The following is a 14420-nucleotide window of genomic DNA, read 5'->3' on the forward strand; positions in this document are numbered from 1 at the left end:
ATCTGATTTTGCTTAATTTTGCTTTAAATACTCTAGTAATCATAGAATATATGTTCATTTATAGGAAACTGGCTGTTTTTTAGGTAGCTGGAATGGAGAGCTGAGCAATTTTTCCAGGTAGGAAGGAAGAGACCAATGGTTAATCTTTTCAAATCTATAAATGCTGAGTCATTTTCCTGATCAGTGTTTTGGTACATTTCCCATACGTGAACATGGTCTAATGCAAAAGTTGACCTTTTGCTGCACAAGACACAAGTAGGCTCCAGAATTTTACTTCTCATTGTATCTGTATTTTCTTAGCCATAACGAAGAAGTAAATTAATGTACAAGATATATGCTTTATACAGTCTGCTATTCAGAAGTACTCCATCATTTTGACAATTTTCTCCAGAACTATTTCAGCTTTTAAAGCCATTTTCTAACCCTTCCAATACACTTCCTCTCTTCCCGTTTCAGAAGAACTGATCAAAAACTAGAAAAGAATAGCTGCATAATCTGGCAGTCAAATTGCAAACGTGTCTGATAAATCCAGTCTTTATAGGTATGCCATGCATACTCCACCACCACTGGTGCTTCAAACCTGAGATAACCCTCTTCAGAAGAAACAGCATCTGACTTTTCAGTGAAAAGTTTTCTTATAGTGTACCAAAATGTTTTCACAGTGCAAGATAAAGTCTGAACTTCCTCCAAAATTCTTAGGCAATCTCACTATCAGCAAATCATACTAGAAAAGCATATAAGTAGATTTTTCTTTCAGTATTTCATTTGTGTTGTTTCTTTATTGCTTCAAAATTAACGGCTGCAAGAGCTATTAATACAAGGTTTAAGTAAACTTTTTGACATAAAAATAAACTTTTGGACATAAAAATGGAAACTACCCACAGTTAAATAAATATCTACAAAAATTAAACATGTAATCCACATTTGCATGTTGACTAAATTACACTGCTCCAGATTCAGGCATGAGTTTGAAACTGAGCCTAACCAACCATTTTAATTGGTTTTATTTTTTTTATATTATTTTTTATTTATTTATTTTTATTACCAGAGTAACCTAGAAGCAGCCAATTAATGCTGGCAAATCTGGTCCAGAGCTGTTACACCGCTTGGTTTGTTTTAAAACAAACCAAGAAATGCAAAACTATTTCTGAAGGGAAGTTTAAGGGACTGTGACACTGAAAAATCTTCAGAGAACAGCTGACATTTTAAGGGAGACAGAGTTGGTTACTATATATAACTTTGCTTTGTTTTTCTCTAGGGAAAAAGCAGAAGTGTCAACAGATTCAAAAGTTATTTCTGAAAATTTTCATTTTCTTCACAAAGACACTTTTCTTTAGAAAACCATTTTGATTACACAGTTTTTACCAGCTATACTGATATCATGTGTCCAGCCCTTTGACAACTCACTGTCTTAAGTAACTCCTAATAGATGGTTTGACATGTAAACTGCAATACTTGTTTGCTATATTTACATGCACCAGAGAAAGGAGAATGGTACAGAATTTTGCATTAAAATCATAAGATGCACATTGGTCAAGTCACTCACTGGAAAAAAAAAAAAAAAGAAACTTGCTAGTATCATTCATAAGCACTCCATAGATCCGTTTTCCTTCCCTTGCTTTGCCAAATGTTTTTTCCATAACTTAACAATTCTTTATGCCCATTATTTTAGATGGGACAAAACACTAAACTCCCCCCCCTGCTATGAATGTATCTTGTTGTTTATTAAGCCTGTAAGCAAGTTCATGTTAGGGACTATTTTCTTACATTTCCATCAGTTTTAGCTGTGACTTCTGAAGTATTTCTGTAAATAAAGTTGCACAGACTGACAATCTGAGCAATCTGTAAGGTAAATGATGCTACATGATAAACATTTGCCAGTTGTTAAAACTTCTGCATTACAGGGGATTTCAGTGTCGATCTTTTGACTATCTGACAGAAATGCTGGAAATATTTTCTGTTCCACGTGTCCCAGGACCTTTGGCCCTTCATTTCATGGTATCCAAAAAATAGTGATTCAAGACAATTCAAGTTACTACTTTTCCAGGTTTTCTAGTAACTGTGTAGATGCTCTGAATACAAGTAACCAAATTTGTATGAATAAATGTGGAAACCTTTTCTAAAGTATTTATAAATATATATGTTTTAATATATGCTGACTGACATTCTGTAGAGCTTTGGATTTTCAGCTTTCAACCTGTCAAACAAACTAACACTCACCTTGTTAGAGTCAAGTAATTCCTTGACAATTGAAGAAAAGATTCATACACAAAAGACTATCATTTAATGAAACAGCACAGGGAGGGGATTATTTTTTCATTTGTTTCATCTCTACATATGTGGATTAAGACATAAAAATTACCAGATCTGTAATCAAAAGTCCTGCCATTCACCATGGATACAGGATATACTCGGGTAGTGACAGCTTTCCACTAACACTAGTGATCAGGTTGAGAGGGATATCAGGAAGTCCAGTCTAGTCTAGCCTCCTGCCTGAAGGAAGGTCAACACTGAATTCAGACCATCTTGCTCTGGGATATCTCCTGTCAGATCTTGAGAACCTCTAAGGATTCAGACTTCATGGCTTCTGTGGGCAAGCTCTTCCAATTCTCAATTATTCTAATTTGTCCTTATCTCTATCTTGAATTCCTCTGGTTTCATTTTATGAAAATGTACTTCCCCTGACTTGTTCATAACCTTGGTTGCAGAGGAGTCTTAATGACCACACTCTTATGTCTTGGATTTAGCAACAGAGTGAAGGATGTGAAAAGTTCCATGACTAAGTGGTGGATACCCCCTACCTTTTAAATTACGCACAAGCTTAAATTCCTTAAGAATTGAAGTCTAATATTGCCCACTTCTGAAACTGCCAGAATTGGTCCTGGTTGTGATTTAAAAAAGTAGAAATCTACATGTTAGCAAAGTTTGATATGTAGTGTGATTTTAATTTTACTGCAAATATGTTGAATGAATGCACTCAAGATTCATATAAGGTTTACCCTCCAAGTATTTTTCCAGATAACAAATGCATTTTGTTATGATCTCAACAGAATGGAATCATAGAAGGATGTGGATACCTCAATCACTTACCATGTTTTGTAAGAAGCAGAGGATATGGTGAAGAATCTGTCCAAATGCTGATTCTGAATCTTAATTCACCAAGAATATGGTCTGGGAACTTTGTTGTAACACTCCAGATTTTCCCAGTGTTTGTCTTCAAGTCATAAGCAGGATAGGCATTTCTGATTCTGAAAGAGCACGATGAAATTATGCCTAAATAGGTATGCATTATGAGAAAGAAAAACAAAAAATCTACAAGATACTGATAATATTATTTAGAGAAGTATTAGGAATAAAATCCGGTGTAGAAGGTAAAATGTTTTCATACATTAATCAGACAACTACATACAACTTAACATACATATAACTACATCTTATATATACAATTTATATGTACACGTAATTAAAAAAAAAATCAGTAAAATCTTCATAAATTTCACAAAACCACTGCTAAGTATAACTTCAGTGAAGCCATTAGGAATTTAAACACAAACTTCAGTGTACTGTGAAGAAAACAATTTGAGTACAGCAGAAATATTCTCAAATATATGCTTTGATACTTAAAGTTTTAACATAAAGCTAACTGAGAGCATGTGCACAAACAGCTGTGACCAGGACAGCTGGTCAAAATGAATACAGGAGGGTGCTTTCTATGCAAAACCTTAAGTCCCTGTCTTCACTCTGCTCTAGGATCCAATCTGAAATATTCGTTACTAAAACCCAGGACATTTATGTAAATGTCTTTAGAGAGCAATAACTGTTATAGTCACTGTGTCCCTCTGATCTTATATACCATTACCTATAAAATAAATTGCCCCTCCTCCTTCCAATTACCAAAGACTTGCAGAAACTAATTTCTCCTGAGGTACCATTTTCTAATGAACACTAGTCACAGGTATTATGGCTGTCAGCTGAGATTAAACTTGCTCTTAAAGCAAATACACTTTGCAGCTGCAGGTAAGGGTACATATTGTACCAGCTGAAGCTACATTTACATTACATTTCACTAATCGGACTGAATATTTTGGCAGCAAAACTCAAACATCCTGTACTAAGCATCCTGCATTCTTTGTTGGTTGTTAGTTCAAGCAGCATTTTGTAGTATATGAGTTGGCAGTGCCTTACACAGTCTCTGACTACAGTATATTTTGAGCTATGGTTCTCTCACATAAAGTTCTTCATTACTATGCCCTCCTGCCTCAGGGTGGCTACTCAAGTCTCAACAGCACAAACTCTTCTTTTATGCCATATATTTCTATAGCATGAGAAGAAGAAAAAATTGGTGTGGAAGGAAGAAAAGAAAAAGCCTATGCTCCCAAAATTAATAATCTGATGAAGCGGCCCATTTCTTATAATGAAAAGCCATGGGGCATGATGTTTCAGTGGGCTGAGAGGAAATGAGGCTTGACAATACCTCCAGTACATAAGATAGATTTATACTCATAGTAAAAAATCATTATACTACAGAGGCTGCTTTGGTGACCTGTGTAGTTGATGTCAGTCTATTTCTTTTTTGAGCAAGGTACGCATAAAGCTTTCTCCAAGCACCAAATTTCCTCTTGTAACCTATTTCTATAAGAGGGCAAAGATGGCTTAAGACAGAAAACTTCACTACCCGTTTTCCAGCACCAAACTAACGGGTTATGTAGACATGCAGGGCACACATCACATCCTCAACTTACCGACAGGCATTTCAAAACTGAGTAAACCTCATCTTCTTCCCTAACTTCACCTTGTCTATATTTTAAGATAATATGGAGACATAAATTTGCTTTTTATGCCTTTTAGATAAAAATGCATTTGGTTCCAGAGATGCTTATTTATGGCCACCTATTGTTTTCAAGTGATTAAAGGGCTTCTGGTCTGAGCTGTTAGGCAAAACATGGTCATTCCAGAATTTGGAAAGTTTTGGTCTTCCAAGGCATAGTTGAAGTTCTTCACAAGTATTACATGAAGAAAATCTCATGCCACGTTCTGCACTGAAACAATTCAACATATGCTGAAAGTACTAACATTTATAGGGATTTGCTACTTCACAGTGCTATGTATTTCTCTGTTTTGCAGAACATATATTTGAAATCAGTAGGAGCTGGAGGAACTTTGCATTTTGTAGCATTGAACCCTGAGATTGTCAGCCTGGCCTCTTCTGATATCAAACTGGCTTTAAGATGTATTCTGAAGCCATCTATGGGTGAGCTTTCACTGTAGTTATGTCCACAATTGTAAAGGAACATGATAAAGGATTTTGAAAACACTTTTAAAGTTAGGTACGTATACATTGACATGTTGCAATTAGAGACTGATACCTGTACAAACATTACCTGAAGAAAAACAGGCTGGGTTTCTATTTGAGCTACATGTTGGAGCTGCAAGTTTGCATGACAGAGTCTGAATCATACATCTCACTTCTGATGTATAAAACTGACAGTTATTGAGATTGTTTGAGGACTGAAAGGATGCTCATTTGGCAAGACTAAGAGACTAGTTATTAGTAAACTTATGATTATTTTTTTTCTGTTACATTTTATCCTGAGAATACTTTTCTCATTAGATAGAAGGAAAGCAAAGGCTGTTTCTATTTTCCTTTTAAAAGAGTATTTGCCAGTGGTGCATACTAAAAAAAGATATTTCAAAACAGAAATGTCTCAATACTAAGACAGGAATGTCTTAATACTTAATACTAAACGTTTTTTAACCCTGTAAATAAAATTATTTATTATAAAAAAAAAAAAGAAAGCTTTTCCTATAATTAGAGTGTTAGAGTGTAAAGTTGTGTAGAATGTTTGGACAAAAATCTAATGCTTTTGAGGAAAGCCTATCATGTGGAACATGTGTCTGGTGTTAGTGAAAAAAAGGGGAGGGGTTTAGACTGAGGAACGTGGGGAGAAAAAAAGAAAACTGAGACATATTTGATTAAGTATGTTTTGAAGCTGACCATTTACTCTATGAATGTAAAATATATTTGCTATTATATAATATATAATTATATATAATATATAATATATATATTATATAATATATATAATATATATATTATATAATATATATAATATATATAATTATATATATAATTAAATAATATAAAATAATAATTAATATATATATAATTAAATAATATATATATATAATTTTCCTATGAGGAGCGGCTGAGGGAGCTGGGCTTGTTCAGCCTGGAGAAAAGGAGGCTCAGGGGTGACCTTATCGCTCTTTACAGATACCTTAAACGAGGCTGTAGCGAGGTGGGGGTTGGTCTGTTCTCCCACGTGCCTGGTGACAGGACGAGGGGGAATGGGCTTAAGTTGCACCAGGGGAGTTTTAGGTTGGATGTTAGGAAGAACTTCTTTACTGAAAGGGTTGTTAGACATTGGAACAGGCTGCCCAGGGAAGTGGTGGAGTCACCATCCCTGGAGGTCTTTAAAAGACGTTTAGATGTAGAGCTTAGGGATATGGTTTAGTGGGGACTGTTAGCGTTAGGTCAGAGGTTGGACTCGATGATCTTGAGGTGTCTTCCAACCTAGAAATTCTGTGATTCTGTGATTCTGTGATTAATTCCAGAGCAATATCAAACTGTATTTTTTTCTTTCTTTTAAGAGCAGCAGGCTTGGATGACCTTAAATACTGTCAATTCATTAAAGTCTATTTAAAAAAAAAGAACAAAAAACCCCACAATTTTCCAGCTACTTTTCTGGGGATAAAAAAATAACACCACACACACAAAAAAACACAACAACAAATCCCCCCCCCCCAACACACATACACATGCATTTGTGCTAACTACTTGATAGTATGATCAGTGAATGTCTACAAAGGGGAATGAAGCTACACAGTCTATAAATATGTATTTCTTAGTGGTGTTAGATTTCAACACAATTTTTCTGACAAAATTAAGAAAGTAAAAAACAAAAGAAAACAAAGCAAGAAAACAAACAAACAAAAAACCACACATGCACAAGTTCTATCCCATTAAGCCACACTATTAACTTGAAACTGTAAACAATAATTAAAGGAATTTTTGTTGCTTGCTAAATCTAATACCTCATCAGGATATTATATAGTAAAATTCTGTTCTCAGTCAATCAGTTCTCCGAGTTCTTTTTTCCTGCTCTGAGCTATGTAAGGATTGATATTGTCCAAGTAAATGACAAAATAGATTTTAAGTTTCACACACATTAACACTAAGGATGTACTTATCATTGATAAAGGTGACAAAAAAGGCAGAAAATATTATTGGAATTATTATTTTGTGGATTTTAATCTTTAAACCAAAATTAGCAGTGTTCCTGCATTTAAGCTGATACCAGAATTAAGACACTGTTCAGGAATGAAGGGATAACCAATCCAATTAATATAAATAAGTGAAATGTCACAGTTGGCTGAATAAATTTTTTTTTCTATACTTACTCCTCCACTGCATTGCAAAAAGCAACCGTGTTTTCATTACTCCCTTGATTTGCTTCAACCAGCTGGATAGACCAACCTGTAACCTAAAAATACCAAAAAGAGACCAAAAGACAATTATTTAGACAACATACATATAAGGAACGTAAGACTAAACTTGCATTTGCTTTCATGAGAATGAAGTTTTGTATCTTATCATCCCTCCCCTGATTTAGTGGAGTGCCAAATAAACACAAATAACACCATTTGACTGCACTCTTAATGTTTTCAGAGATAAAATAGAAAGTCACAAAGCATCAGCTGCCCAGGTTTTAATAATTTTTTTTCCTCCTTGAAGAAAATAAAGATTTCCAAGGCTTAAAATAAAGCTTATGCTGATGTGAATTTTATTTCTTTTTCTGTCTTTCTGCCCCTAATGGAAGCTCAGGATTTCGTCAAGCTCTATAAATGTTTCAGGTAAGTCCCCAAGAAAGACAGGAAGCTAGTGTATTCTTTCTGAAGATGAAAAATCCCCTGATGCTTTCCCTGAAGTTGGTCTGAGCTGCTTTTTTTTTGGGTAGAAGTATCCCCTTGTGTGCTTGCTGTACTACCCTTCCATCAGAACATAACCCCCAGGAGACTGTGTAATACTGCTACATCTGCATGCCCTTCCTACTGTTGTACGTACAGACATATGGACTCAAGGCTCAACAAAGACATCAACCTTTAAACCCCTTCAGAAAGAGAAGCAAATAATGCCATGGCACAGAAGTAGAAACAGATATAGTGAAAGATGTATTTTCTCATTTTAATAACATCAGTGAATTATACAAAATTATTTGGTTATTATTAATTTATATAACCTTACAATTACACCCTTCCCCGCCCCCCCTCCACCCCCTTTTTTTTTCTTCTTCTGGAGAAGGAAGTGCAATATGCCTGAAAAAGTGCAGGCTGGGAAAATTTTAATTACAGTAAAAAATGGGATGAGTATAAAATATGAAAGACCTGTGGGGAGCTGACTAGTGAGGAGACCACAGCTACGGAACTGAATGCTCAGAAGTTACAAACCCTTAATAGGTGCTGTCAGTCTTGAAAATATTAGATACAATGAGTCCCGTTAACCACATTAACCATCCTGACGCTCTCCTGCAGGAGACAGAAGTGAAAACAGAAGCTCTCTTCCTCTCTGTACCTTTGCTGGCAGCATTTCTGAGTGAATCCTAAAGGCAAGCATATCCTGCTTTGACTAGCAGTAGTCTACACAGAGGGAATTGATATACCATTGCTAACTAACTCAAATCAGTTCTGGGGGCAAAGGTATATACAGACACAGTTCTGTATTGGGTTTATGTGGCAAGGTTCTGGTAGCAGGGGGGCTGCAGGGGGGCTGCCTCTGTGAGCAGAGCCCAGCAGCTTCAGCCAGCTCCAAAAGGACCCGCTGCTGGCCAGAGTCAGGGAGAGATGCTGGTTGGGCCTCTGGGAGAGCAGATTTAAGAAAGAGAAAAACAAACAAACAGCAGCAACAACAACAACAAAAAACAAACAAACAAACAAACAAAAACCTGTACAGTAGCACCTGGGAGAAAGGAGCTTGTTTTGCCTGTGACAGTAATTGGTGAGCGATCTTCCCTGTCTTTATTTCAACCCTTGAGCCCTTTTTCATTGTAGTTTCTCCCCCTCTTCCTTCAAGGAGGGAGACTGAGAGAGCAGTTGTAGTAGAGTTTAGCTAGCCATCAGTGTGAAACTTGTACAAGTTACAACTGATGAATCATGTGGGTGAGAGGTAAAAGAAATTTAATTTTGTCATTTCTGTTTTCAGTGTCCAGAAACTTTAATTTCTTCCCATTGCATATAAAGGCATCATATTAATTACATGATGTGTTGGGTCTGTCTGGGATGGAGTCACCTTTCCCTGCAGCAGCCCACACAGTGCTGTGCTCTGCACTCGTAGATAGAACAGCACTGATATCACTCCAGTGTGGTGTGTATTGCTGCATAGTACTGGCACAGCATCAGGACTCCTTCCAAGCCCCCAAGAGACAGCAGGCTGGGGGTGGGCAAGTGATGGGGAAGGGACATCACTAGGGCAGCTGACCTAAACCAACCAGAGGGATATTCTGTAACACCTGATGTCACACTCAGCAATAAAAAGAGGAGCTCTTGTGGGGGAGGGTGCTGTCCTCCTAACAACTGCTATGCATTTTGAGGCCGTGCTTCCCAGGACGTGGACAAACATCTCTTGTTGATGGGAATTAGATAATAACTTTTTCTTTCTTTCTTTCTTTCTTTCTTTCTTTCTTTCTTTCTTTCTTTCTTTCTTTCTTTCTTTCTTTCTTTCTTTCTTTCTTTCTTTCTTTCTTTCTTTCTTTCTTTCTTTCTTTCTTTCTTTCTTTCTTTCTTTCTTTCTTTCTTTCTTTCTTTCTTTCTTTCTTTCTTTCTTTCTCTCTCTCTCTCTCTCTCTCTCTTTCTCTCTTTCTCTCTTTCTTTCTTTCTTTCTTTCTTTCTTTCTTTCTTTCTTTCTTTCTTTCTTTCTTTCTTTCTTTCTTTCTTTCTTTCTTTCTTTCTTTCTTTCTTTCTTTCTCACTGTGCTTCTCTGCAGCCTTATTGTTTCGTTTGTTTCTTTTTCTCCCCATTCTCTTTCCCTTTAATTAAATCATTCTCATCTCAAGCCTCGAGCTCTTTGTGTTGTATTTTCTCCCCTTTCCTCTTTGAGGAGGGTGGGAGTGAGAGAGTGGTTGTGGTGGAGCTTGGCTGCCCACCTGAGTAAAACACATGATCATATTATTTTTCCATAGGACTCTGGTCTCCACTCAATGCAGAGATGTGAAAGTGTACAGTGAATGAACAGGTAATTGCAGAAGAGAACTGATGATAACAGGGATAAAGTAACAGAGTGCATCCCTGGAGAACTGGGATCTTACCTTTCACTCATCCATAGATTTCTAACATCATACTAGTGAAGTCACCTGAACCATCCTTCCTAAACACGAACACTAATTGTGCGTGTACTCCTCATTTCTGAAGTCCCCAAACTGAAATTGTGAAGTTTGGTGTGATGGCTGGACTTCTATGAAATGAGCATTGCTAGTTATCCTGTAAACATTAGATACTAAATAACTTAAGTGGCCAAATCTACGGGATACTTTCAAGGTTGTCCTTTTTGCTTTCTTTCTAGTATGGAAAAAATAAAAAATAAAAATATTCTCACAGAGAATATATAAAAACAATTTCTTCGGTGTTTTTGAATATCTTGACTTGGTGGTGACAGGGCCACAGAAAATTAATGATGGTTTTATTACATAGGACATATTTCAAATAACATGCATTAAAACAAACAAACAAACAACAACAACAACAACAACAAAAAACTAGGGCCATACAACTACATCCAAGAGCTAAGGGTCAGATTAATAGTAAAATTTCAGTAGTATGAATATTTCAGCTTGTGTACTTATGACCTATCTCAATACTAAACTCCATGTTTCAGCATCCTTTTCATTTCAGGTCCATCCTCAGCCCTAGTTCTCAATTCCTACATGTATTATTCAAATGCATCATTCACATGTCCTGGACTTCACAGATTGGAACTGTACTCATTCACTTTCTGTGAACAAATTGTGGTGCTCCACTTTGCCACCATTCTGACAGTCTTACTCAGCATTTACCCTGTTCCTCTGCACCCATTCTTAACCTCTCCGAAGTTCCCAGAGCAGTAGCAATGGTTTACCTCTTCCCAGACTTTTTTACACTTTCCTCTCTCATTCTTTTTTTTTCTTTTTTCACCTACTTTCTCTTTCTTACCATCTCAAGGTTCAGTTGCCAGCCCCTTGCCTTGGCTCTCTTTCTGTCCTGATATGGTTGCTTCTCTCTGAAAGAATTCCTGTGACCACACTGATTTTTCTGCTACAAATCAATTCTCTCCTCTTTCCCATTTCTTCCTCTTCTAGCTAAACAGCTCAAACACTTCCCTGACTTAATCAAATCCTCCCACACATTCAATTGTAGTCGCCCTTGACGCACTTCTCTCTCTCTTCTTCCCTCCCCTATAATTCTCTCCTACTCCTTTAGAAGTATTTGTGCCTGTTCTTATATGCCCGATTCCTCTAGCACCTCTTCATCCCATACCACAATTTAATCTCTTCCTGCTTGTTTGAATCCCACTATTTTATACTTTTCTCCTGAGAAGTCTTGTTGTTCTTTTTATCATGATGTCAAGACTGCTTTGGTTTTCCTATTGTAAATAGAAAACAAACAAACAAACAAACAAAAACAAACAAACAAAAACAGACCTTTGTCTCTCCACCCATAATCTCCTACTCCTGCTTCCTGTATTCATCACTGAACTCCAAAATGTGGTGTCTAGGATTACTGTTAAGAGTTCCTATCCTCAGATACTCCCCCTTTTCCCCTCCCCCAACATACACACACACACTCCCCATCTCTCTAGGACGACATATGTTTACTTCCGTAGTTCTCCCTGTTCGCAGGAAGAGAAACAAGTCAATCTAATGTCTCTTCCCCTTTGCTTTATGATACTGTGATCACTGGGAGTTAAAAGCAGAAGGTGAACCTAAACTGTCTTTTAATATTCATGGTGCTAATGTATCCTGTAGGCTATTTCAGGATTCCTGTAATGATTCAGAATACTAACAAGGACTAGAGGAAAGGGAGGATTTATCATTTTCTTTTTCCTTCTCTATGTCAGGATTTTGAAAGAAGGAAAATGAGGAGAGATACAACATCAGAGAGTCATGGGAGTCCCAGAAGACATCATTATTAAAAACAGCAGAGCCACAAATAGAGCTATGAACACCTGATAGAAGGAGGGAAAAAAAATAATTTGCTTCAGAAAGACAAGTAAAGGCTGAGTGTCACAGGGACCAGCTTCCACGGTTATAGTAGATGTATATTCTTTTGGAAAACAATTATACACACACATACATGTATAAGTGTATGCAGCACATAGTGAAGGCAGGACATACATTGTCTCATCTCTCAGGATCAGGATAGATCAGTCAAACTAGACAGACAATCTGGCTCAACTGAAAAACGCATTCATCAAAATATATTGTTATTTTGAATCTCAGGTTTCATATCAGGTTATACAGATTTATTCTCTCTCTTTCAAACACATCTTACTTCACTTTTCTGTACTCATCCCTCTGTGGTACTTTTATGGCTCAATGAGCCAAATAATTCTAATGGTGCAAAAGCAGATTACAGATTATATTTTGAAATACTGATGAATTCTAGACCATAATCTAGATTCTATTCTGGTGTAAAATGGCAAGTTTCCATTAGAGTTAGTAGAGATACTTCATTTTATACCAGGTGAGGAACTAGAGGTATTACTTTAAAATGAAATGAAGTCTGTTTTTAATAGGTAGATTGCAGAAATGTGTTGACTCTTAGTATAAATTGGGTGAAACATAAAACAGGGAGGACACAGATTCTACCAGTATAAAATTCTCATTAGCTAGACAGAATAGGTGCCTTCCCTTCAGAAGTTATTTTTTATGGTCTGCTGGGTTCTCCTCTGATATTACAATCAAAGGAAGAAGATGCTCAGATTTTTTCATGCTGCATAAAAATCTCTTGAATAATCAAGTACTGTTTGTTTGAGAGCATCGTACTTGTAAACACTGTGGGAAATTCTGACTGCCAAGAAGTCAAAAGTTACACAATTATTAGAAAATACACCTGAGACTTCCCTGCATCTCTATTTTAGGAAGTAATGAAGACCAAACTAGAACTGAATAAGAAGTCTCACATTTACCTTTGGCCAGCTGAATTGTAACACAGGTGACAAAAGCTCTCTACAGGACCAAAAGCTTTTTCTTCCCTCAAAGCATAAATAGTTTTCTTTTTCACCAGGTGTTAAAATGAAGTGCTTCTAATACATGCTGCATCAGTATGAGTGAATATGCAAAGTGCAAGGACACAGGCAATAAAGATCAAGAACTTTAAACACTTAATGTCAGAAAATTTACATACCTCTCTGTCATGTCCAGAGCTGCTGGGCCAAGTAGGTCCTATGCTGTATCTATTGGAATTGTTGATTAAATAACCCTCCCCATTTCTGCTTTCTTCTCTCACTTGTGCAAATGGGTAGTTGTCTAAGAAAATAGGACGTTGAGCATCTACATCGTCAAAACCTATCTGAAAATATGTGTTGCCTCTCTCCACATTTGAATCAAACACATTTGGGACTGTAGTTACACGATTCCCTCTGAAGATTTCTCTCTCTTGACTATAAGGGTAGGAATCCACCAGAGAGAAGTTTCTGTCATCAGACAGTAAAGAAGACTTGAAACCAATCGCTGGTGACACTGTGCCTTGTTGCCAATGAGATACTGGATTTGCAGGGTGAACTTCATCATAAGCAACCGGAGGCTGATCACAGAAATGCTTCTCTGGCACATTCAGACCAAAGTTGTCTGATGTGAAAAAATGTTCTTCATGATGATGTGAATGTGATGAACCATAAAAAAAAAATTCGTTGCTGACTTCATCAGCTATTTGATCAAATCCTAGGTGGATGTCTCCATTAGAATCAGAATGGTACACTGGATAAGGTGCTTGGTCCCCAGTGTGTCCTTCATGATATTCATCATATAAGAAAGGAACCCTTCCAAAATATGCCATAGCTGATTTTTATCTTCAGTCTTATTCCTCAAAGAACTTTTACAATATTTCCAGGGTCAAAAGAGTATTGTTCATAACTGAAGCTACATACCCCCACTGAAATAAAGCATAGAATTAAAGTTAAACAAACAAACAAAAAGATCTGTTATAAAAAAAAAAAAAAAAAAAAAAGCTGTATACTTGCATATATATATATAAATATAAAGAAATAGATAGATAAAAAAAAATAATAATAAATATAGTGATTTCTCCAAAGAGTGTGAAGATTTTATTCATCCAGAGAGTGAGTACTCTTTTTCTTGGTCCTCATTTCCAGGTGCCCTTAAAATTAATTT

At 36.5% G+C, this 14420-nt stretch overlaps 1 protein-coding gene across 1 annotated transcript in view; it reads right to left on the minus strand.

The window, feature by feature from the left end:
• PIK3C2G (phosphatidylinositol-4-phosphate 3-kinase catalytic subunit type 2 gamma) overlaps window positions 1–14085 on the minus strand; it is a gene marked incomplete at both ends in the record, with an annotated part of 213796 nt that extends 199711 nt beyond the window's left edge. Inside the window, 3 exons of the mRNA XM_084302863.1 lie at window positions 3091–3248; window positions 7462–7544; window positions 13435–14085. Coding sequence (XP_084158989.1) covers window positions 3091–3248; window positions 7462–7544; window positions 13435–14085 — 892 coding nt within the window. The remainder of the gene's footprint in view (window positions 1–3090; window positions 3249–7461; window positions 7545–13434) is intronic.
• Between the last annotated feature and the right edge of the window lie 335 nt (window positions 14086–14420).

Source organism: Netta rufina, assembly GCF_964035555.1.
Source record: "Netta rufina genome assembly, chromosome: 1".
In the NCBI taxonomy this organism is placed as follows: Eukaryota; Metazoa; Chordata; class Aves; order Anseriformes; family Anatidae; genus Netta; species Netta rufina.